This window comes from Marmota flaviventris, chromosome 4 (assembly GCF_047511675.1).
Source record: "Marmota flaviventris isolate mMarFla1 chromosome 4, mMarFla1.hap1, whole genome shotgun sequence".
Lineage (NCBI taxonomy): Eukaryota > Metazoa > Chordata > Mammalia > Rodentia > Sciuridae > Marmota > Marmota flaviventris.
Genome location: NC_092501.1, coordinates 56856596 through 56882325, shown reverse-complemented (window position 1 = coordinate 56882325; position 25730 = coordinate 56856596). Strand labels below are relative to the sequence as shown.

The 25730-nt window shown below is 33.4% G+C and overlaps 1 protein-coding gene across 4 annotated transcripts in view; it reads right to left on the bottom strand.

Moving 5' to 3' along the window:
* Positions 1 to 25730, bottom strand: part of Ctnna3 (catenin alpha 3) — a 1728170-nt gene that overhangs the window by 142956 nt on the left and 1559484 nt on the right. For all 4 annotated transcript variants that reach the window (XM_027931212.2, XM_027931213.2, XM_071611230.1 and 1 more), the window contains one exon: positions 22741 to 22833. In XM_027931212.2, the coding sequence (XP_027787013.2) occupies positions 22741 to 22833 (93 nt within the window). The remainder of the gene's footprint in view (positions 1 to 22740; positions 22834 to 25730) is intronic.

Genomic DNA, 25730 nt, shown 5'->3' with positions numbered 1-25730 from the left:
TTAATATACTTTTTTCTCCTTACTAGATCTCTAGTGAGGAAGTAAAAAGGAGCAAAACCATAAATAAACAAAAAGCCATCAACATCATAAGATCATAGATAACTAGCAAAGCAAATGAAAATGTTTGCTTGTAAAATGAGAAGCTGTTCAAGTCCACCTAATTTGGTAACAACAGGATTTCTTAAAGAAAATTCTGAGGTATTTTAATACTTGAATTTAATCATCAAATGACCAGCAACTTGTGATTTAGAAGGTGCAAATATGTTCTAAAACTATAATGAAATAAAATATTCAAGATTGTCCCTGCTAAGGGAACTTCATAGGGGTAAGGTAGCTGGAGGATTACCTCCCTTTTGAGCATTCTTCCTAATTATCACTGCCACCTCCTCCTTGGTTTCACTTGAGGATCAAAGGGCTTCTGAATAATTCCTACCTAATAAATTGCTTTCTTGTGTAAGAAAGTAAAATTTCTCCCAAAAACCTGTCTCTAGCTAACAGAAGATTGGACTATGTGTAGCAATATTAGAAAAACATTTAATATATTAAAAAAAAAAAACAACAGGTGCACACTAATATACTCTTGGTCAAGTGTCATCAAAGATTTGACCAGTTGTGTCACACTGGTTATTTTCCATCCTTGTTACAGTATGCCAGTTACTGTAAAGCAGGACCAATTTTAATACCCATGTAGGCCCTCAAATGAACAGCATTGTGTCCCAAACATAACTGTAGGTGTTATGATTTGGATAGGTCATGCTCTCCAGAAGCTCCTAAATTAATCCAGGAAGGTGTAGGAGGTGAAATGACTGGATTGTCAGAGCTATACCCTAATCAATCAATCCTAGTTTGAATGGACTAAATGTGGGGTACCTGTAGAAGCATAGCTGGAGGAGGTGGGTCATTAGAGTTGTTCCCTGGGAAGTTTTATCTTCCCGTGGGTCTCTTACCCTCCCTCTCTCTGCCTCCTGACCCCACCATAAGCTAAAGCTAAGTAGGTTTACTCTGCTGGACCCTTCCCCCATAATGTGCTGCCTCATCTTGGAACCAGAGGCATTAAGTAGCTGTCTATAGACTGGGAACTCTGAAACTGTGAGCCCCTAACAAACTTTTTCTCCTCCTCAAATTGTTTTTGTAGGTTGATTTGATCGCAGTGATAAAACAGCTGACTAGCACATTAGGTAACCAATCCAACACAGAATAGGAAATTTTTATTGCTTCCTGAGTACCCTCTCTTCTTCAAACCATTGACATTAACAATGCTACTGAGTCTTCACAAGAGAACAAATAAAGGTACAAAATGTAGTTTTCAAGGTTTGAAAAGCCTGTCAGAAAACTATGTAAAAGTATATGAAATGCTGTACAATACTAGAATATTCCCACAATAATGGGTTTTCTGTCCCAATTATATTAAATTTAAATGCTCACATAATTGCAATACCTTGAAACTTACCTAACACAATGGAATATTATTCAGCTATAAAAAAGAATGACTTTTGAAATTTTCCAGAAAATGGATGGATCCAAAGACTATTATATTAAGTGACATAAGCCAATCACACACACAAAAAAAACAAAAGTCAGATTTTCCCTCTGATATATGGATACTAACACACAACAAGGAGCAGGGAGGGGAAGAATACAAATTCAGTAGATTGGACAAAGGGGAATGAAGGGAAGGGAGCGGGGAAAGGAATGGGAAAAACAGTAGAATGATGCTGACATAACTTTCCTATGTACCTATATAAATACACCACAGTGAATCTCTAGTTCAACCACAAGACTGGGATCCTAATTAGAATAAGATGTAATCCATGTTTATATAAATAAGTCAACTCTACTGTCATGTATAACTAAAAAGAACAATTTAAAAAAAAAATTAAAGATAAAATACTAAAAAAGCTGAATATGACTTCCCAAATTCCAGATAACCTAAAAAATTCAGACATGCATATTAAGTAAATCAATATAATTGGCAGTACTGGTGGTACCTATGTTGATTTTTCTAAATAAGTATTTTCCTCAATAGGATTTTTGGAATTAAGGAAAAAGAAAATTCTTTTAAAAAAGGCCTCATCTGAATTAGTTTCATTTATAGATACACTGCACATTTCTATTTTCTCTAAACTTTCTTAAGTTAAAGATTAATTTAAGAATTCTCCAAGTGAGTTATAATCTATTTTCCCAGAGGTAGGTTCATATACTTAACAAAAATATAATTATTAAGGGTGAAAGTCTCAAAATACAGTTCAAATGCATATAGAAAAGATTACAGTTTGTCTCTGCAATGAGTTACCAGTATAATATATTTAGAATATTTTCCTTATTTATAGCATAACATTATAGTTTTATACTTTCTTTTGTGATTTTTTTTTCTTTAGCAATCAAAAAAAAATGAAAGACACTATGAGGGAGTGTCTCTAGAGAGTCATAAGGGTTATATTCTGTTCTGAGAAATAAAAGTTCACAAAAAATAGAAACTTAAGTATTAAAAACACTAGTTTATTATATGTATGCTTATACACTGATTGTAATATTCAAAGAAAGAGCACAAGATTTGATATATACTGAAATTTACTTCTTTATGTATGACATCTCATTTAAAAGATATTTATTCTCTATGCAATGCAAGTAATTATATGTGCGCGCACACACACACACACCCTGGGATATGGGGGATAGAACGGATTGAACCCAGAGGTAATTTACCACTGAGTTACATCCCCAGGCCTATTTATTTAGAGAAAGGGTCTTGCTAAGTTGCTGAGACTAGTCTTTAACTTGAGATCAGCCAGCCTAAGCCTCCTGACTTGTTGGGATTATATGCATGTGACACTGTGCCTTGCTCCTTAATTCCTTTTTTATTTAGTTCCATAAAAATTACTTAACATAGGTTTAATTTACTTTCCATATGTGTGGGTTACACATTAGCAGATTCAAGCAACCATAGATCAATTGTATTAATCAAATAAAATCACATCTGTACTAAATATGCACAGGCTCTTTTTTCATGTTATTATTTCCTAAACAATATGGTACAGCAACAATTTGTGTGGCATTTAAATTGTATTAGATATTTTAAGTAATCTAGAGATAATTTAAAGCATATAGAAGGATTTATGTACATGATATGGAAACACAATGCTTTAATTAATTAATTAATTAATTTAGGTATAAGGGATTGAACCCAGGGGCCCTCAACCACTGAGAAACATTCCCAGCCCTTTCTATATTTTTTTAGAGATAGGGTCTCGCTGAGTCACTTAGGGCCTCACTAAGTTGCTGAGGGCTAGCTTTGAACTTGCAATCCTCCTGCCTCAGCCTTTCTAACTGCTGGGATTACAGGTATGCACTACTGTATCCAGCTACAATGCCATTTTAGGTAAGAGACTTGAACATCCACAAACTTTGCTATTCAAAGTTGTGCAACTAATCCCCCAGTCCTATGGACAACTGCATTTAAAATCTGGCACAGTTACTGCTTAAGATAAAAACATGTGAGATACCTCTTTGCTACAGAAACAATGAAAACACAGGGTTAACAGTAACCCCTCTCCTATATCAGCAACACTAACAATACACGAAATATTGTATAAGCTCAATCCATATGGTAAGAACACACACCAAAATTAAATAAACAAAACATAATTCTTCTTGTCTTTTGAATGTGAATTTAGTGAGGCAGACATCTGGATTAGAAAGACGCTTAGCAACAGACAAGAGCTTTTCAAGTAAAATTCCATTTGTGAACTGAAAATGAGACTCTCTGCTCAAGAGGCAGCATCTGACACAGAGCCTGACTTAATACAAAGACAGGATACAGATGAAGTTGTGAATCACATGAGTACAAATGGAAAATAAAAGTAAGTTCTCAAATGGTATGCTTACAAAGGTAAAACTCCAGGATACTTGGAGGAATTTCAGAAAGATATATACCATTATGACTGTAGCCTCAATGCAAATAACTCACAAACAAAATCTGAAGATGAGATAGAATGACTTTTGCCAAAGGTTCTTAGGCATATAATTTCACAGGCTTGTGAATTTTTTTTTAAATGTAGAATAAACATATGTTTGCAAATTATTCTGTTTTCTCAAGTACAGGCATAAAACACACATATTCAAAACAAAAACAAAAGGAAGCTGAAACTTCACTACAAAACATTTACCATCCACTATCACTACCATTATATTAAAAGTAATATTTCAACATCAAAATAATTAGCAAAGACCCAATTAGAGAAGATAAACTTCCTTAAAAAAGAACAGTAGGTACTGTGCTGGGTTTTACCTCTTTCCTCTCCACAAAACACAACCTCTTTCTTACTTAGCAGTCTTTGGGGATTTCTTTGTTTGTCACAACTGGGTTAGGAGGTATATGCTACTGGTATCTACTATAGTCAAAGATGCTGCTAAATAGCATGCAAGCATGGAACAACCTCCACAACAAAGAGTTATCTGGCCCCAAATGTGAAGAGTTGAATAGTTGAGAAGTGGGATTGCAGTGATGAAGTGCTCCTCTATCACAAAGGAGCCAAGTGAAACAGTGGTCACTAAAATCTATTCTGCAGTTCCATTGCTTTGATGTCAGTGCAAGTAGATTATCAGTTTGTATTTGAACTTCAAGATGTTCAAGAGGTGGTGCTATTAATTATTGGAAAGTAAGGGGATGTTTAGCCAGTTTAAGTCAGGATTTAATAACATCTACAGAACGATAGAAAACAAATTTCTTCATATAGCAGGGTCAATAACCTATGCATCATTACATGTTCAGAAATAGTATATATACTTCCTAAAATATAATTTTTTAAAGACTAAGAAAATTGAACGAACAATAATCGTTTTCTCCAGTTAGCAAAATTATAGACAGTTATTTTTTCCTTAAGTTTATTTAAAACATCAGCTTATAAAAGCATGCATAAACTATAACTACATGAACTGTAACTGAACTTCTTTTCTCTCAGTACTTTCTAGTACTTGAATATTTAGAAAATTGTGTTTTATACATCAAAGATTTTGAAAGCAATATTTCAGTGATTATTTTTGCATGCTACATAAACACATACAAATAGTTCTATAAATATGATTACAATTATGGGATAATACTATATTTTGTGTTCTCCTTTTCAACACCTTACTATATTTTAAAATATCACTGCAAATTCAAATCACCTTCATTTCACCTTATAGTTCTGGTCTCATTTATTTACATGACATCAGTGGCCATCAGGTATTTTTCATTTATGTGTATATATGTATGTAAATAGGTATAAATGTAAATCTCTGTGTACGTGAATACACAGTACATAGGTACATGTGCATATATACATATACATACATACACACATGTATAATACACATATATGAGTATCTATATGCATATATGTGTATATATACACACACACACACATACTGAGTAGGCTATAATGAATATCTTGTTTGCAGTTCTCCAACATATCTGGGGTAAAAATTTGAGAAGACAAAGGAAAAAAAATCATTCATTTATTTATTTTTCCAAGCTTATTTTCTTTTAAATTTTTTTTATTAATAATTGATTTATATATGACAGAAGAATGCATTACAATTCATATTACACATATTGAGAACAATTTTTCATATCTCTGGTTGTATACAAAGTATATTTAAAATTTTTTCAGTTGTAGATGGACACAATATCTTTGTTTTATTTATTTATATGTCTGTTTATTTGTTTATTTATTTATTTATTTTATATTGGTGCTAAGGATTGAACCCAGTGCCTCATGCATGCAAAGCAAGCGCTCAACTGCTGAACCACAACCCTAGAGCAAGAAAAAGTATTTTGATAAAGCTTTTAAATGCTTATTGTGCATTTTTCCTTCTAAAAGGCTTATACTAATTCATATTTCCCCAAACTCTGTATGAGAGTCAATTTTCTATATAACCTTCCTGATATGAATGTTAGCAATTTATTTTACTTTTTATGGATAGCATTTCACTGTTGTTTTCTTTGCATTTGTAACTCTCAAGAGATGGAACGACTATTTGCTTATTGTAAATGTGTATGCCTTCCATGAAGGACTTGTCCAGATTCATGCCCATTTTTTTTTTTTTTTTTTTTTGGCTGACTGCAGGGAGTGGGGTTGGGGAAGTAATTTCTTCTTATTAATTTGTAAAATTCTATTTCTAGGGGTGGGATTGTGGTTCACTGGCAGAGCACTTGCCTTGCATGTATGAGGCAATGGATTTGATCCCCAAGACCACATAAAAATAAATAAAGGCATTGCGTCCATCTATATCTAAAAAAAAAAAAAAAACTATTAAAAATCTATTTCCACAGAAACACCTTCTTATATTATTTGTGATTATCTTCCCAAATTGACATCTATTTTCAAATAATTTTTCAAATATAGTTTGTGGGTTTTTTTTCTTGATGTTCTCAGACGTTAAGTTTACCTGCATTTTCCCTTTGTCTTTGTTATCATAAAAGACAGAACTTGTTATCATGAAAGACAGAAAACCCTTTATCATTTCAAGACCATAGTAATAAATGTTTACTCTAATCTACCATATATAGGGTCCTTTCCTCTTTATTGGAATTTAGGGGCTGAAGATTGTGTCAGGCATAGTCTTCAGTTCATTGCACACTACCACTCTTGGTAAGAGAAAGTTCTCCCTGTACCAACCTCAATCTCTCCCTTTCTCTTCAGTCCTCCCTTTCTTCTTCCTTTTGTCATCTCTTTTTCTCTCTCTTCTTATTTCTATGCTTGTTTCTCCATTTCTTCCCTGCAAACTAAAGTATGAATGGTTGTTGGTTTTTAACCCACATTGGTTCACCTTGATCTTAAGAGAGCTCACTGTGCTTTGCATGAGTCCAATTATGATTACCACATTCTATTTAAAAAAAAACAAAAACACCTAGATTTAGATTTTAATAGAACTAATCATGTGTTAGGAACTTAACTATATTTCTGTCACTCTACTAGATCCTTTATATATACTCTAATTCAGCAATATTGGTACTATCCGAATTCAAATATAAGGAAACTGGCTGGGCGCTGTGGTGCATGCCTGTAATCCCAGAGGCTCAGGAGGGTGAGGCAAGAGGATCAGGAGTTCAAAGCCAGCCTCAGCAATTTTATAGAGGTGCTAAGAAACTCAGTGAGACCCTGCTTCTAACAAAATGCAAATAGGGCTAGGAATGTGGCTCTGTGGTCGAGTGCCCCTCAGTTCAATCCCTGGTAAACACCCTGCCCACCCCCAAAAAATAAGAGGAAACAAAATATGAGAGAAATAAATATAGTACTAAAAATCTTTCGGTCTCTAATAAAAAGAGTCTAGATTCATTCTCTTCCTCAACGCTATGAGAGATGGTGGCTTTAAGGACAGGCACTTTGGGTGCTTCTTGTAAAAATAAGATCAAACAGGACAGAGTTTCTGCTTCTTTTCAGAAATTCTATATGGAAATGAAGCTTCTGTTCTCTATAACATTATTTTAGATAAGTTTATGAAATCTTAGTAACAACAGGATCTAACTTCATCATTTCATAGAACTGCACTAATCTGATGCTACACTCACGGCTGTACAATTGCAAGAAAACCATGGGCAACAGATATAACAACAGCCTTAACAACAAAGAGCTCCCTTTGTTCTCAGCCACCACTTGAAATTGTAGGAGTCTAGTCACATGACTCAAAGGTTACCCAATTATAAATTAAATAGAAACCCATGAAAGGATCCCACATAAAGGACTTTACATGTTGTAGTCAACTTTTTTACTGCTGCAACTAAAAGACTCGACCCGAACAATTTTAGGTGAGAAACATTTGTTTGAGGGCTCCACAGTTTCAGAGATCTCAATCCATAGAAGTCCAGCACCATTCCTGGGGGCTCCAAGTGAGGCAGAACACCACAGGGGAAGAGTGTGGTGGAGGGAAGTGGCTCACACAATGATCAGAAAGCAGAGAGAGAGAGAGAGATTTCCATTTGTCAAATACAAATATATATCCCAAAGCCACACTCCCAATGACCCACTTCCTCCAGCCACACCCCACCTGCCTCCAGCTGCCAATTAATCCCATCGGGGGATAATTCACTGATTGGGTTAATTCTCTCACAACCCAATCATTTCCCTTCTGAACCCTCTTTTATTGTCTCACACATTAACTTTTGGGAGACACCTCATATCCAAACCATAATACAATTATAGGTAATTTATTTAGCTGGGCCAATCAGACTGGCTCTCTCCAGAAATTGCTCTGGAAAGCTCATAGGGGACTAATTAGGAAAGTGAATGTTGCCAACCTGCAAAAAGAACAGATGCCATAAATGTGTATCCATTCAACCAAGAGTATGATGGTACTGATGAAAATGGGTATTCTTTGATCACTTAATGATGTGCTGCTTTTTATCAATACCAACTCTCACAATGACACTATGATAAGAATATCCTATAATGTGAGTAGGTACACTTTAAAATAAACAACTGAGACACAGAAAGTTCAACAACTTGTTCAGTGTCAATAGTAAGCAGGACAATCCAGATTCAAATTTAGGCTTCTAACTCCAGAAAACTTATTTTCTTTACAATTATCTCAGAATCAGGAGGCTTGTCTGGCAAATGACTTTTTTTTTTTTTTAAAAAAAAAAAAAGGTCCTATTTTCCTATAAGTATTTGAGTATTAAGGAACTGATGACTCTACACTGAAGGAAACCCTATGCATTATGTGCATTCATACTTACACAGGATTTTAACCAAATCTTAGATACATATAGTGCTACAACCTCTAAAGTCTATGTATAAGAAATACATAAGTATCACATAGATAACAATCATTTTTATTTGATTCATTTTCTAATACTGTATTCATTACTTGATACACATGTCTTTGATAGGAAAGAAGCAAGAATATATTTTACATTTTACCACAACTAATAGTTCAAAATGCATACTGTGCATACATTATATTTTCAATATAAAAATATAGCTCTTTTTCAATGATGATAATTCAGGGGAAAGAAAATGGCAGCCCTTGGTATCAGATGTCCAACACAAACACCTCTAAACCCCAAAAGGAAAGAATCACCTAAATACTTCAGCCTCAGAAAAATTTTTTCAAATACATGTGGTTTGAGTAATTATTTACTAAAATGCTATTTTTGAAGTGCAAGAATTAGTCTATTTATTTCGTAAACAAATTACATTTTGGTTGGTTTCAAATGTCATATGTGAAACAACTCCCCTTTCTCAGAATTTTTCTTTTCAGGTTCCTTTTCCTAAAGTACATTTAAAGTTAACTTTGTTCATTCATTCATTTATTCATTCAATAAATATTTATAGCATGTTCACTATGTGCCAGGTACTCTTCCAAGTATGAGGGAATACATCAGATTAAAATTGTTGCCTTTAGTGAATATATTACACATGGATGGTCTAAACAAAGAAGCAAATATGTAGTATGTCAAAAGGTGAAATTAAGTGTTATAGAGAAGAATAAATAAGGATAAATATGAAGTCTGGGAATGGCATTGCAGATTTAAGGAGGGGGGATTTGTGGTAGCCTTACGGAAAAGATGATAATCAAAGGAAGAAATATGTCAGCAAAGAAGATATTTGTTGAGATTGAGGTCTAAAGTCAGAAAAAAAATCAGACCAAAAACTAAACTGTGAATTTCTCTGAAGGAAAAAAAAAATAGCTACAAGTAATGGATAAAATTTCACTGTAAATATGTCGCAGTGGCTCACATCTGTAATCCCAGTGGTTTGGGAGGCTGAGGCAGGAGAATTGAGAATTCAAAGCCAGCCTCAACAAAAGCAAACCACTAAGCAATTCAGTGAGACCCTGTCTTTAAACAAAATACAAAAATAGGGATGGGGATGTGGTTCTGTAGTCAAGTTTCTTTGAGTTTAATCCCTGATACCAAAAAAAAAAAAAAAAAAAAAAAGAAAGAAAGAAAAGAAAGAGAAAAAAAGAGAATTCACTGTAAATTCAGAAGGTCATAAAATTACAATATAAATCTATGCATGTCTCAAAATCTGAAACTTTTCTTTTTAAATAAATGAAACCCAATTTTTAAAAAAGGCTATGCATGTGAGGTGATTCTAATCTAATTCATAAATTTTAAATACACCTATCTGACCTCTTCATTTTGTTTTCTAGTAGATTTTTTTCAAGAGACATGTCCAGAATTAATTCCTAATCTTTCACCATCTCTATCCTGCTGAATTCAGTCTCCTTCTTATCAAAAGAAAAGGAGAATCCATCTTTCCAATTTTTAAGCCAAAAACTTGAGTTGTCCTTGAATACTTTCTCTTTTATATGCCCAAGATTCAATCCTGTAGAAAATTAGTTGACTCACCCTTCATTTTACATGCAGCTAATGGTTTTCAACCTCTGCATTTCTAAAATCCTGGTGTTAATTCATATCATTCTTAACCTTAACAATAGCAATGGCTTTCTAACTCCATGCATCTTCCTAACCACATGGACTGTTTTCAACAGAGTATGAAGTATAACTCCTACAAAATATGTGCTTTTTTGCCACTGCCTGGACCAAAGCCTCCCTATGGCCTCCCCATCTATTAAAGGAAAAGCCAATGTCTTAGAGTGGTTTATCTATACTTCAATGCCAGGCTTCCTTTTTTAGTTTTAGACTCTGTCTATTACTGCTACCTCACTAATACTCATCATCAAAGACATTTTCTCCTCAGAGCTTTTCTATTTGCTATTCTACCTGTTATGAATGCAACAATGAGCAGAAATCATAAATTAAAAGTTAGTGGAAGGTTAGGCTTACTATTTAGCAAGTTAGTCACATATAAATATCAAAAGTTAGGACAGAATCTATTCCTCGGTAGCATTATAAATTGCTCAGTACATAGATATTTTTTTGTTGCTATTATTTTGTCAATGCTGAAAGAAGAAAATCTCCATTTGTAAATGCCAAGATTATACTCTATAACTAAATGGAAGTATAACAAAATTTAGTTTTCAATCATGGAAGTCATAATTACTACAAAACTGTATTATGCTGAATATCTTTACCTTTTCTCAAATTAAAATATATTACTTCACTGGAGACAAGAAAATATTAACAAGGAGAAACAGAGATAAAGAAAAATTTTATTAAGAAATTATTTCAGTTTTTAAAATCAGAATTTGCATTGGTATAAATTATTTCTAAAGACAGATGAGAAAATCAACTAGAAATAACAGACAAATATACTTAACATTAAAGATTAGTTATTGAACATTAATTTCTACTTACAACTTACCAGCAACTAAGGCAGGGTGTGAATACACACACATTAAGTTTATATATGTATGAAGTATATATATTTAAAAAATATATATGTATATATATTTTTAATATATGTATAAAGTATATATATTAAAAATATATATAGATGTTTAATATATATTAAAACATATATATAATATATATATATAAATATATATATATGTTTTAATATATATAAAACATACTTTAATATATATACACTTTTATATATATTATATATATATATATACTTTTGATATATATACTAATGGTTTTCAACCTCTGCATTTCTAAAATTTGAAAACTGTAAAACTATTCGACGAAAACTAGTGAAAATGATCCAAAACATTGATCTAGGCAAAGTGTTCTTTAACCTGGTGCCAAAAGCACAGGCAACAGCAACAACAACAATAATAAAAAAACACAAAAAATAGATTACTGCAAGCTAAAAAGCTTTTGCTTAGCACAGGGAACAATAAAGGAAGGCACAACCTTTATATAAATTTGAAAAAATATTTGCAAACCATATATTTAATATGGGAATAATATAAAAATATATAAAGAACTCAAACAACTCAATAAGAAAACAATTCAATAATAAAAATGAGAAAAAGACCTAGGTAGATACTTCTCAAAAGAAGATATATGAATATCCAACAGATATGAAAATGGTACTGAAAATTTGTACTTTCATGAGGAAATCACAAATAAAACCACAAAATATTACAACAGACTGGTTAGAATGGCCATTATCAAAAGTAAATTAGAGAAGTGTTGGCAAGTTTCACCTGTGAATCTCCCTGAATTGAATATTATGTTTCAAATACAAAAGCTTTATGGAAAATACTCCTTATCAAAACCATAATATATTCATTTTCCTTGTTCACTCCAACATTGTTCACAATAGGCAAGACAATGTGAACAACTTAGGTCGGAAAAAGAAAATGTGGTTTACATACACAATGGAAAGCTATTGAGCCTTTAAAAGGGGGTGAGGTACTTCCATCATCTGCAACAAAGCAATGAAGCTGAAAGACATTGTTAAGTGAAATAAGCAAGAAACATAAACACAAATATCACATGATAACACTTATATGTAAAATCTAAAAATGTTGAACCCATAGAAGTGGAGAGCAGATGGTGGTGACCAGATACTGAGGGAGAGGGGTAGATGATTGATCAAAGAGTAAAAATTTTCTGTGAGCTAGGAATCATTAGCTTTACCAATCTATTACACAGGTAACTATAAAACAGTTATACATAGTATATTTCAAAATTGCTGGAAGTAGATTTTAAATGGTTTTACCACAAAAGATAAATATATGAGGCATAGATCAATTTGATTTAATTAACTTGATTGAATCGTTCCACATTGTAAAAATATATCAAAACATCACATTTTACCTTGATGAACCCAGCCTAATTCCATCTTAATATTGGGAACTATCTTATCACAAATTCATGAAAAGTTAATTTCTGTTTTACTATAAATTACTGTGATTTCTAAACTTGTTTGGAATTCCTGCCCATGCCTTGAACTTCCTGCCCATGCCTGGCTTTCCCTGACCAGATAACAACCCTCTCTAAAACCTTAGTGGCTCCTCATAAATCCTGGCTACCCCTGATCAGACAACAACCCTCTCTAAAACCTCATCAGCACCTCATAAATTCTTATGTTAGGATCTGAATTTACTCCCTACCTTGAAATATCATGCCATGTAGATCATTAACCCACTATCTGCCTTTGTGTTTTGCTTGTCAAAATCCTGTTATCTTAAGTTCTCAAAACACACCCCCCTTTGCAACTTTTTGTGCTATAAAACCTCATTCCTGGTGAGCTGGAGTCCTGATCTCTAGCCTGTGTTAGGAGAGATAGCCGCTGATCAGCTGTCTGTGTGTACACAAATACAAGCTTGCTTTAATTTGATTTAAAATTGTAATTGATAATCTTTACTTTGCATCAGGGTTCAACAATCTCATACACACACAATTATTTTTTCTAAATTTAAAAGTTTTTTGAAGAGATTTTAGGCTTGTATTCTTTACACAGCCAAGAATTAAAAGGCTTTATAAAGGACTTTGGCCAGTAGGCAAAGGAATTAATACTAATACTAACAAGTACTAAGTAGTAGTCCATTACTGAATATTTTACAGTAGTGACCCAGCAATTTATAATCAGATTTATCTGGTACAAGTAGGTAAAAACTGTTGGAAGGAAAAATGTTCAAGAAATAATGTAATATCCTATGCTCGATATACTGAGGACTTGGTATATTTTTGAGGCAATATGTCTTGAAAATCTCTCCTTCTCTTCTTTCACATATATTACAAGTAAACTAAGTTTTGTAGATATAACACTCAATAAGACAAACATGATCCCTGCAATAATGGGTTTAGAACTTATTAAGGAGAAGAAAAGCCATTATTAAAGAAATTGCATGCTCTCTAATGTGTGCAGATTGGAGGGAGCAAGGGGAGTTGAGGATTTCTGTTCCTCAGAGGTGGAAGAATGGTGTGAGGAGGAGCCCAAGGCCTTAGAAGTACTGATACTTCTACACCAGGAGAAAGGGTTGGAGAGAAAGGGGTGAAATATGATGCAAAATAAAGAGAGAGCAGATCCTGATGTCCCCTTATACAGGGCATTATGGGATTGGATTTTATGCTAAGGGCAAGGTGTGACTTTAGGAAAAGCATGTGAGGTGTAGTGTGGAGATGGAAAATAACAAAAGTGGAGGCAGGAGGCCATTTGCAAACCCACTATAGAGAAATCTAGGTGAGAAATACCATAGTGACCATGATGGATTGAATGTTCCCTTCAGCTTGGTTAAAATGGCCACAGGCCTTTTTTTGACTCCAGGTCCCTGCCTTACCTTTTCTTAGAGCATTTACTTTATAAAACTTATTGCTTGTAAATTCCTTCTTTGCCTTTTTGACATGTAAATCTTTTAAAAATCTTTTTCCAGTTTTACAAGGCAGAATTTTCTTTTTTAGGACCTGGGAACCATTCATTTGAAATGTAATTTTCAAGTAAGATAGAGCACCCATAGTCCAATTAATGCAAATGTGTTGGAGCCTAAATTCAGAGGGAAATCTTCCTCTAAATTGTGAAGTTACCTCCTGTCATGAAGAAAATGTTTACAAGAAAGTACTATTCCTTTGGATAACATCAATTAGCAAACTTGATGATTTCCTTTTTGTTTCAGGAGAGTTGAGTTCAAAATGAATTCAACTGGCATTGCTTCCCTATTGCAGTAGCCTTGAATAAAGTCTTCCTTTCCTATTTAATTTCATCTCCTTTGATTCTTCTTCAACAATAGCGATTATAGAAGTGTCAAAAAAAAAAAAAAACAAGTCAAGAAAATAATTAGGATAAGTCAAAAGTTATTCCTAGTTTCTGACTTATGCAACTGAAAAAAAAAGTATATAAAATCTATCAAAGTGCCTGGGAAATATAGAAGTTGGATTAGATTTGAAGGGTAAGATGATGCATTTAGACTTGGATCTAGTGAGAACCAAAAGTGCCTGCAAGTCATCCAAGAAGAAGAAACCTATAGGTCTGAAAGTATATGTAACCAGAGGTCAGCAGTCAGCACTAAGTTAGAGTACCAGTCCTCTATATGATATTCAAAATTTTGAGACTGCCGGGAATATCTAAGGTAAGTGAGAAGAATTGGAGTACTATAGGGCTTAGATCAGAGTTCTAATGAACACTAATGTTTAGAAGTGAACAGAGGAAGAGGAAATCAAGAAAGAAATGAAAATGGTCTCCCAAAAAGGTAGGAAAGTGGAATTACTGCCAAACAAACATTTGAAATGATAGAAACTAATGATGAGAAAATGCAAATGTGTTTCCTGCTCTATTGCTGAAGAACCACATAATTTCAGCCAGGTTTACAAAACTGTTTTTTCCTAATCACCTAAGCCAAATTGTGTCATGAAGAAGGTAATGAGGTCATGTGTCCCCATATTCTGTATGGTAATTCAGTATAAATTTGAGTTATTGAAAAGTGTATTCTGATAATAAATTGGGACTTTTAAAATGTTTCCAATTTTTAAAGCAAACCACCCATCCATAGCTTTTATTTATTTATTTTTTCTGGTCTCATGGTAGAGGATATTCTGCTAACAGCATGTAGAAAAGCAATAATGAGGCAGTTTTTCTTATTACTAATATGAACTTAGAATGAACATGGTTTTTAACAATACACCAAGAATCATCTCCAGTATTGTAAGATTTAATATGCTCCAATTCATTTGCTACTGTTGACATTTTGAGGTTGTGTCCAGTAACCTAGGCAACAATTCCTATTTCTGTCCTAATTTACTTCTATTTATAGAATTTATATAGACTCAATGGCCTCAAAGATTTTCTTTAAGGCAGAGATGATTTACAAACTATAGGCTCTTAGTGAATATAAAATATACAACAAATATTAGGCATCAAGTAGAGACTGTTATATTTTTTGTGATTTTAGGTCACCAGAATATATAATGAGTAATATACCTTTAAAAAGCAGCATAACCTTCTCATGCTGAAATATGAAATGACTAGAATTGAAATTGCAAGTTGTTAAGTGGTTTTTTAGATTAATGTCCTATTCATTAAGCTCATTTCCAGCAATTAGAGACCACAGACTCCAATGTCTTTAAATAAAAAATCTGGTCCCATTAAATCCTGCTAAAGGGGACCCAGTTTTTACCCCTCCTCTCTAAGAAACTATGAACAAAGTTTAAATTGTGTAAGACAAAAAATAATTTAATCTTATTTTTAGATTTAATAGTTTTTTAAGGTACATGGGCAAAAGAAGAAATACTGCAGCCTGTTTTTCTTGGACAGGGGTAGAGAAATATAAAGTGAACATTTTTAAATGTCTACTTGAAAACTTGAACATGCCTGTGATATCAGAATAAGATTACCTTTACTCTTCTTTACAACCAGAATATATCACAAAAATTAAGAATCCAAGACCCATATAACCTTATTAAGGTGGCTGAAAATTTGAGATTGACAGGTACCACAGATCACCAAATTACTAAAGGGAAATATTTCCAGTGCAAGGCCCAGAATTCAATAAGTGTTGAAGAAAAGAGAAATAGGGTTGATGGTTTGCTTTATTTTACTGTTGAGTAGCTTTTGTGAAATCACTATTTTAGCTCCACATTACCTATGTGAATATATAAATGTGTTGACAAAATTAGGAACCACATAAGTGCTATTTTCCCTAGCCTCTTAGGACAGCCCTTAATGGCCTTCCTTTGGCAGGGGGGAGGAAGAAAAGAAAAAAAAATGCAAAAAGATTTTTGAGAGTAGAATATCCAGGATGTTAGAAATGTTTGGCACAATGAAATAAAATATGTTTTTCTCTCCTTATCTGGGAAATATATGTTCCAAGTACCCTAAGAGATGCCTGAAACTATTGATAGCACTGATTCCTACATATACATTTTTCCATGCATACATACCTATTATAAAGTTTGATCTATAAATTAAGCAAATTACTATTAGGTAATGATTAACAATAAAAATAAACTGATTACAGCGATATACTATAATAAAATTGCCAGCCTCACTTCTGTTTGCTTTGGGGCCACTATTAGGTAAAATAAGTATTACTTGAATGCAATCAATGCCAAGTTGACAACATTTCAGACAATCTGACAGATAACAGAGCTGCTCAGGGGTGCTGGGGATGTAGCTCAGTTGGTAGAGTACTTGCCTCACATGCAGAAGTCCCTGGGTTCAATCCCCAAAACCACCAAAAAAGAAAAAAGAAAAGAAAAAAAAAAGACAGTTATTCAGGAACTAAAGGACATAGAGGCTGGATAGGCTGGACAAAAGGTGGATTCCACATCTAGTTGGGACCCAGTGGGCTGACATGAGATTTCATCATGCTACTCAGAATAACAAGTTCATACAATTTAAATTTTATAAATTGTTTATTTCTGTAGTTTTCCATTTAAAACTTTTGGAGCAGTGGACTGTGGGTAACTGAAACCCCAGGAAGTAAAATCACGAATAAATGAGGACTACTCTGTTCTCATATCAATATACCATGAGATTTGTATTCACAAAGATACTCAAAAGGAAGTCAAGATAGAGATGCAACTCATCTCATGATGGGGTTTTGACCCAAGAAACTCATCAAAAGTTAAAAATACTACAAGTCAGAAATTCATCTAATGTACCTAACCTAGCAAACATCATAGCCTGGCACAAAATACACTGTAGAGGTGTTCACCTTCATGATCATATGGCTGACAAGAGCTAGGGCTTTCTGTCACTGACCACCATTGCAAGAAAGTACCATACAGCATATCATTGTCTGGGAAAAGATCACAATTTGAAATTTAAAGTATGATTTCTAATTACCTATTACTTTCATCCTAGCATGAAATCAAAATCATTAAAACAGATTGTCGTAAGTCAAGGACAGTTTGCATAACACTAGCATGTACAAGTCTGAATATATGTAATCTGTTTTATAAAATCAAGATTTTTAAGCACTTTGTATGTGCTAGGAACTCAAGTATATTTTTCACATAATTAATTTAATCTTTGACAATCCCTATGAAATAGATGCTATTGTTATCAAAATTTACAAATGATAAAATTGAATATGAGAAATATAACTTTTATAAAGTCATAGTGTTAGTAATTAGTACAACTAAGATTTGAATCTATGTTTATGTGACTCCAAATCCCATAATCATGACTTCTACATTATAAAACAGTGCTAGCAAACATGTGTCACTTGCTCTTTGATTTCACTCCCAAACTCTGTAGCAATCCATTTTATTGCATCTTTCTAAATGTAATTCTCATCCAAGTTGGCTTAGGGAATATTCTCCCAAATGGTCCCCTACTGGTAATTAAACACTTTCTTGAATCTTTACTCCTACTGTGCCCCAATTGGACAACAAACCCGAGAAAACAGAAATTAGAATTCTCCTTTTATTGAAACATTATGAAGGTCAAATTGATGAGAAACTGAATGAAGAGCCTCTGCTTTTTTTAAATTCCATGCTAGGAGACTTTGGATTCTCATACTACAAGAACCCCCATTATGTGACCACTTGCTTGATACTACATTTATCAAGGCAGAATAATCCACCAGTGGAGACTTGCCAACGTCTAGGTATCACTAGGTAGTTTCCATATAATTGTCAAACTGGTTTGATTGTTAATGGAAGATTGTAGATTGGGATATTTAAAAATTTCAAAGTTCTAATAGATTTGATTTCAGATTTATGAATTTTAGTTTCACAAATCATTTTCACAGTAAACAATTATAACATTAACTCTGTACCATAAAATATAGCAACAGTAGGACAGTGAAATTGTAGGTGGAGAGAAGACACTACCCAAGTTCATAAGTACTGGGAACACTGTGTGGTTGGAGCCAGAAAACTTGGGATTTGGTCTCAGTCAATATGTCTTACATAAACTACTTAGATTTTTGACCCTAATTTTCTAATTTGCAAAAGCAATGAAATTTTTTTTTTAAAATTGAGTTTTTGTTAAATAACATCCAATTTGGAGATGTTCTCTAAGTATAATGTATAAAATGGTAGCTGCCACTCCTCTGTTTGAAGAGAAAACATAATTTAGCATGCATTTAGTATACTCTATAAAGAAGCTTTTGGGACTTGCAAGACATCTTATTTTCAGTTTAGGAATTTGATTATCTTAACAGAAGCCTATTTTTCATACCTTTTTAAACTCTGAACTTTCAAGATAAAAGATGCCTATTTCATCTTTGCTGAAAGTACGAATAAAATAAACAAGCCCTAGGAAGGAAGTTCTGTGAGCCTATAACACAAAGTCCTATGTCACTCAGGAATGCTCAATCAGTGGATATAACCACAGCTTCATCTCGAGTATGTTTATGTTTAATAATTAAGATAATAACTATTTCCATTGCTGTTCCATTGCCACTTCATAAGGCTTGTACCAATGGTATTTTAATATTTTTCTCTCATTGGCCACAGATTCTAAGTCATTCTTTGTTAGTTACCGACCTTTACAAATCCCAGTGGCATTTGCCACTGATTACAACAACCACAGATGATATTGCACCAAAGTTATTAGGAGTATAATGCAAAAAATAAAATTATAATAAATAACTGTCATTCCTTTACTAAACAGTATTTGAAACTGGTTCTAGCACATTCCATGTTCAATACAGCAGAATATGCCAAACTGAAAAACCAAAAAGACACTTACTTTTTCATAATAGCAGCAAACAAAAAGAAATCTAGACCCTTGTTTAGTGCAATAACCAGGAATTCCACAGTAAGCACAGTATAGAGATCAAATAATTCTCAAAAGACTAACTTCAAAATCTTACAGGATCTTCTCAAAGTGGTTATACTTATGAAATGTGTCAAAAGATACACACAGTCAAATGGACACAAATGGCAGTAATTCCAAGTAGAAAGCAAAGGTAAGGTCCCAGGTAGATCTGAGACTGAATGACAGAACATCATTGTACCATAAGGAATATGGAATGTTAGGGATAAAAGACGTCTGGTAGAAAATATAAAACCTATTGAACCGTAATCTTGGATCTTGGGTCTGGTCAGGTGATTTGGGCTGAGAAGAGATGTAAGATACCCATCTCCACATTTGAGAGTTAAATATTTATAATAAAAACCATAAGGTGGATAGACATTAATAGTGTTATTGTCTACACTATAACTACTCTTTAAAACTTAAAAGAATATTTGTTTCATAATCTTGTAAAGCAGCTGTTGCATCCTGTGTTCTATTTTCTCTTTTGTTCCATTAATGATGTATCAGTTTATTGTGGTGCTGGCGGTTTGTTTGTATTTTTAGTAAAGGACTCAACCTACTAACTTTATATCTTAAGTGAACTGATATGGAGTAATAACCATTTCCCACTTGCTAGATTAGTAACTATACAAATTTGAACAAGAATAAAATATAAGTGAAAATAATGATAAGAACAAAAATAATTTTCTTACATAGTTTTAAAGTTCATAAAAACATTCCCAAGTAATAATTTTTTGGAAGATTCTGTGAGAAGATATGGTATTATTCTGATATTTCAGATTAAGAAATATGAAGTTTCTAAATGTTAAGGGCCTTAACCAAGGCTTCATTGTCTGCATACTATGAGTCAGAATAAGAACCTAGTTATGTTTGGCCTAATCACAGCATTCTAAAAAGTGCCTTTATTTTAATAAAACTTACTCCCATCAATGATGTTGTAAGCCCTGACACCTACCCCTGCCTCCAGTGACTCACATCACTCACTTCACTGAAAGCACAAGTAGTTTACCTTTAGCAAAAAGTTTTTCCAATTCCACTGCCATTTGTACGATTTCATCTTACCAATGATGCCAGCTAGATTTGAAGGAAATTAAATCCAGATGCTGTGTGCCCCAGATAGTTTCTAACATGAACTGGCTTCTAAAGGAATGACAACTCAAATAATCAGCAAGAAATGGAAACTCAAGATAGGGGCATTGCCCAATGTATTACCAAATACTAACTGCCGGGTTGTGTGATAAAGGTGTCTCCCTCTCTCTCTTTCTCTTTCTCTCTTTTTTTTTTTTTCGCATTACAATTCTTAATACTCATATATATCACAATTTTTGTATCTCTGTTTATATATAAAGTATGTTGACACCCAATTCAAGTCTTCATACATGTACTTTGTATAATGTTGTTCATCACATTCCACCATCCTTGCTAATCCCCTGCCCCCTCCCTTTCCTTCCCACCCCTAAAGGTGTCTCTTTGTTGAACATTGTGCTCAACTGAAAGACAAACAATATTCCTACAACCATAACTGGAGAAAAACAGCATTTCTAAACAAACAAACAAACAAACAGGTTTTTTGACTTATCAATACTAGTTCTAGGCAATGTGAATATTTGAGAACATAGAATTTGCCAAAATTAACATTTTTGTATTATATCTTATAATATTTTATGTATTTTATATTAAATGAGAAAATTCTTATTTACTTATAAAATGCATAAATGCTAGGGTTACTATTAATTAAAAAGATATCAGTATGTTTTGAAAAGTATTTTTTTTTAGTATTTATTCATGTATGTGAAAGCATACGAACAGAAAGAAAATAGAAACAAGACATCTTTTACGTGGTAAGTTGTGGGACTAAAAAAGGAAATAAAAAGAAAAGTAACAAAACCTGCTTATCTGATCTGTTAAAATTAGATATTTTTAAATTTATTTACCTTATTTTCATTCTTAGAAAACAGAAATGCAAAAATTTAAGAGTAAAACTTGGTAAAGTGTAAAGTTTGTTTCAAATCATATTTCACAAACTATAGAATACAATAGCATATGGAAGCATTTCAGAGAATGTCAGTATTCTTATTTATGGAGAGACACATGCATTTGTGACTTGGGATATGCCAAACAGATCCTTGCTTCAATTTCTTCTAAGGAGGCTGTGTAGAAATAGTGCTACAAAACATACAGTGTACCCAAGCCTTTCCATATAAAAGTGTACCAACAATAAACAGATCCACAAGGGAACGGGGCACAGAAATATTAAATATTTTCTTTCCACTCCAAATTTTGTGCAACTGAATTTACCAAATAACAGTAGTAACAACGATACTTATTGTGTTCATACTATTGCTTCTACTAATAATAACTACTTATCATTATCAAGAACTTACTATGAACTAGGTACTGTGTAAGTTCTCTGTTAGGAACTCAATTAATTCCTATAATAACCCTCATATAATGGGTATTAGTAGTATCTTCACTTCACAAATGATGGAGCTGAGATAGAGAGAGGCTAATTTTCTTGCAATACAAAATGTGATGGCTGATTCTGGTGCATTGCCAGGCAGTCTTAGCTGCTATGCTCTACTATCTGGATTTCAGATACAGGTTATTGGTCAGGTCTGAAGTTGCAAGCTATCAGTGGCTAGAATGCCAAACTGTCACAGATTTCCACAGTTTGGATGTGAGTAAAGAGAAGTACAAAATGTCAGAGTAATTCAGAAATGGGGATTCACATTTTTGGGTGTATGTGTCTCTGTGTGTGTGTGTGTGTGTGTGTGTGTGTGTATGTTAGGAGTAGTTGCAGAAAAGGTCATTGCAAACAAGAAGAGAAGTAAGGAGTATTGATTGGGTAGGGTCTTTTTTCCCCCTAGAATTTCAAAGTATATTTACAACTTCTTGATTTCTCTATTCTTCCCTAAAAAAATATGTACATATTTCACTTTTATATTCACATGGATTCTATATAAATCAAAAGCAGTATGGAGTGATTCACTATATGACCTGAAATGGCCTCACTGTGAGCTCTCAAGGTAAGGAAATAATTCATTTTTGCTGCAGCTCCTCTGTGTCCTAAGGGGTTTTTCCCTATGATCCACAAAACCAGATCTGGATCCAAGATTTCCACCTGGGAGAGGCTGCCTATATTGTCAAGGAAAGGACACAGCCAAGATTTCCTTCTAGGGAGACAACATACCCGGTCTGTTTTCCCTTCAGTCTGAACACTGGTGTGGCTGCGGACCTCATGATCTTCTTCAAGGTCAGAAACATCCTCCAGTTCCTCTGGGGTCTATAAAAAGAAAGCAAAATAATGCTTATTTGGGAAAACAGATTGTCAGTACCTTAAAGGGTAATCATGGTGTTAACATATAACAGTCCCACTTCTATTTGTATACCCAAGAGAATGAAAGCATAGGTCCTTATTAAAAACTCACACTCAATATTCATAGAAGCATTATCTATAATAGTTAAAAAGTAGAAAAAAAAACCTCAAAAATACATCTACCAGTGGATAAAAGTATATGGTATATCTATACAATATTATCTTATTTGGCCACAAAAAGCAGCAAAGTACTGAAATATGCAGTAGTATGGGTAAACGTTAAAAAAATTGAGCTAAGTAAAAGAAGTCAATCATAAAAGATCACATATGACAGTAGCTCATTTATGTGATATATCTAGAATAGGAGAATCTACAGACTTGATTAGTTGTTTCTAATAGCTAGGGAGGAAAAGAGGAAGGGGCAGTGACTGCTAAGGGGAATGTGATTTCTCTTTGGAATGATAGCATTGTTCTGTAATTAAATCCTGGTATTAAAAAAGTAAGTTCTGTATTTTCAAATAGTGAATTTTATGGTATTTGAGTCACATTCCAATAAATTTTGAAATAAAAAGAAAGCAAAAAAAATTGATTAGAAGGAAGTTATTCCCTTAGTGAATAGCAATTTGGCTACCCACTACATGGTTACCCCAAACCAATGTGTTTATAGTAATAAGTAAATCAGATAACTACCATTAAAATCATAAATCATCAAAAGTCCATGAAAAAATATTGAGTAAAGTTTTCTAGGCTGTAATAAATTATTTAACTTAAACATAAGTGTATATTTTAAATTGTTAGTGTTTATTCCTTTAATTAATTTTAGCTTCAACACCCCTTGCTGATGAGGTGTCTTGCTCAGGAAATCTCTGGACTGGCTTGGACGGCTCTGACAAGTGTTTCCTGGTCCCCTCTACTTTTACCGTCATAGTGTTCATCATACATTATTATTGTTGTTTGTTGAATTAGGCAGCTAATTTATTGAACCGTCTACTGAGTGAATCAAGTACCTAATTGGCCCTGTTGAATGTCTTAAAGCTATACATTAAGAATGAATGAAGCAAAATTAGCAGAGCCAGTAACAAAGATAGTTAGGGGTGAGCAAAACAGATTCACCATAAACACTTGTCCTAACTATACTTTTCACTGTGCTCCTGTTTTTCACATTTCAAACTAAGATACTTTGTTTTGTGCTGTTTTTCCCAATTCAATATTTTAAAACCCTTAGTCTGAGTACAACAATAATATAAAGGTATCTGTCGTTATTGCAAACACAGGTAAAAATATTTAACAAGAACTATTCTAATATTTGTTTTAGCTTATGCGGTCACAATTTTTACTGTGATTCTTTTGTTACAAAGTGCTTATGACAAACTTAGAAAATAAATATTTAAGTATTATGAAAAACAACCAAAAACCTGTTGGGATGGCAAATCTTATGCACATGTGAATATTAAAGACTGGCCTCCCTGGTTTCCCTTAAACCTTGCTATGCCCAGAGGTATTTGTGTATTTTCACAATTGCGAAGGACCTACCTTTCCTTAGGACCAATCTAGAGATGGGGATAGAAGACTAGATAATATTTCAGAACAGAACTACCAATTAACTATCCTCTAAAGGATTCTAATTTTGTGTCATCTCATGGATCTTTAACTAGCATTTCCTTTGTTCTCAAACATTTGCACTCATTATCACCCACCATCTGCAGAGGGAACTTTTGCACTTATTTCAACTGACTTCTATTACATACTGTTATTCCTCCTCTCAGCAAAGCCTTCAAAGTGCGGAGTATTTGCTATCTGTATGTTGATCATTTTACAGTCTTTCTCTGCTGAAACTGTGAGAAGCAATGATCCCAAGGCAATTCTCTCTTCTTAGATATTAATAGTGTGAGTTCACCGCTATGGAACTCTTACAAAATCACACATTACATTATTAGTTGTTTTGTGTATTCTTCTCAAAATATTCTTGATAAGACATCTTTGCAATATTCCTGCTTAACATATCACCAAGCCCTATAATATGTGAGTAAATGTGGTAGATTAAATGTCTTTTTTTGCATTCTGTTGTTTTGCAAATGAAGGCCTCCTGATATTCCTTCTATGAGCTGTGTCTTATAAAAGTCTGCTGTTTATTATTTGAATTGTATAACATATCACATAGTGACACATAACTTCATCATTGTCCCAATAATTTACTCAACTCCAAAATAAATTTAACAAAAACTAAGAGCAACCAGTAGCTGTCAGAAGTCACAAGTGGCATTTTTGTTGGTGATGCTGTAGAAAGGGATAAGCCTACCAATCACTCCCACATACTTCTGTGTTTTTCTTTGTCTTTAACACAAACTAATAGCATTCTTTCAAATGGCACCAAGATTGACCCCTTCTTTTTATGAACACAATCAGTGGAGAGTGTTCATAACACTTGTTGGCAGCATTTCACATTCTGTAAGGCAAGAAGCTGGATGGTGTTGTGAAAATAAAAAAGTAAATATGTAATGTAACAATTTAAATGGAAAATAAGAAAGAGGAGTTCTATAATCACATTTTGAGAGTTGTATTAACTTCTTTAGCACTAAAAAAATAATAGAAAGTGTAATTTTTTTTAAAAGGGAGGAGGGATGATGGGCTATCTTATTGGGCACTCTTAAAAATAATAGGTCAGACTTCCTGGCATAAGCGCATAAGCCCAGGTACTTGGGAGACTGGGACAAGAGGATCTATCACAGTCTTGGCAACTTAGCAAGACCATGTCTTAGAATAAAATAAAAAGGGCTGGGGGTGTAGCTCAGTGATAGAGTGCTTGTTTAGCATGTTTGAGTCCCTGAATTCCATCTTCAGTACACAGGTGCAACAAAAACAAT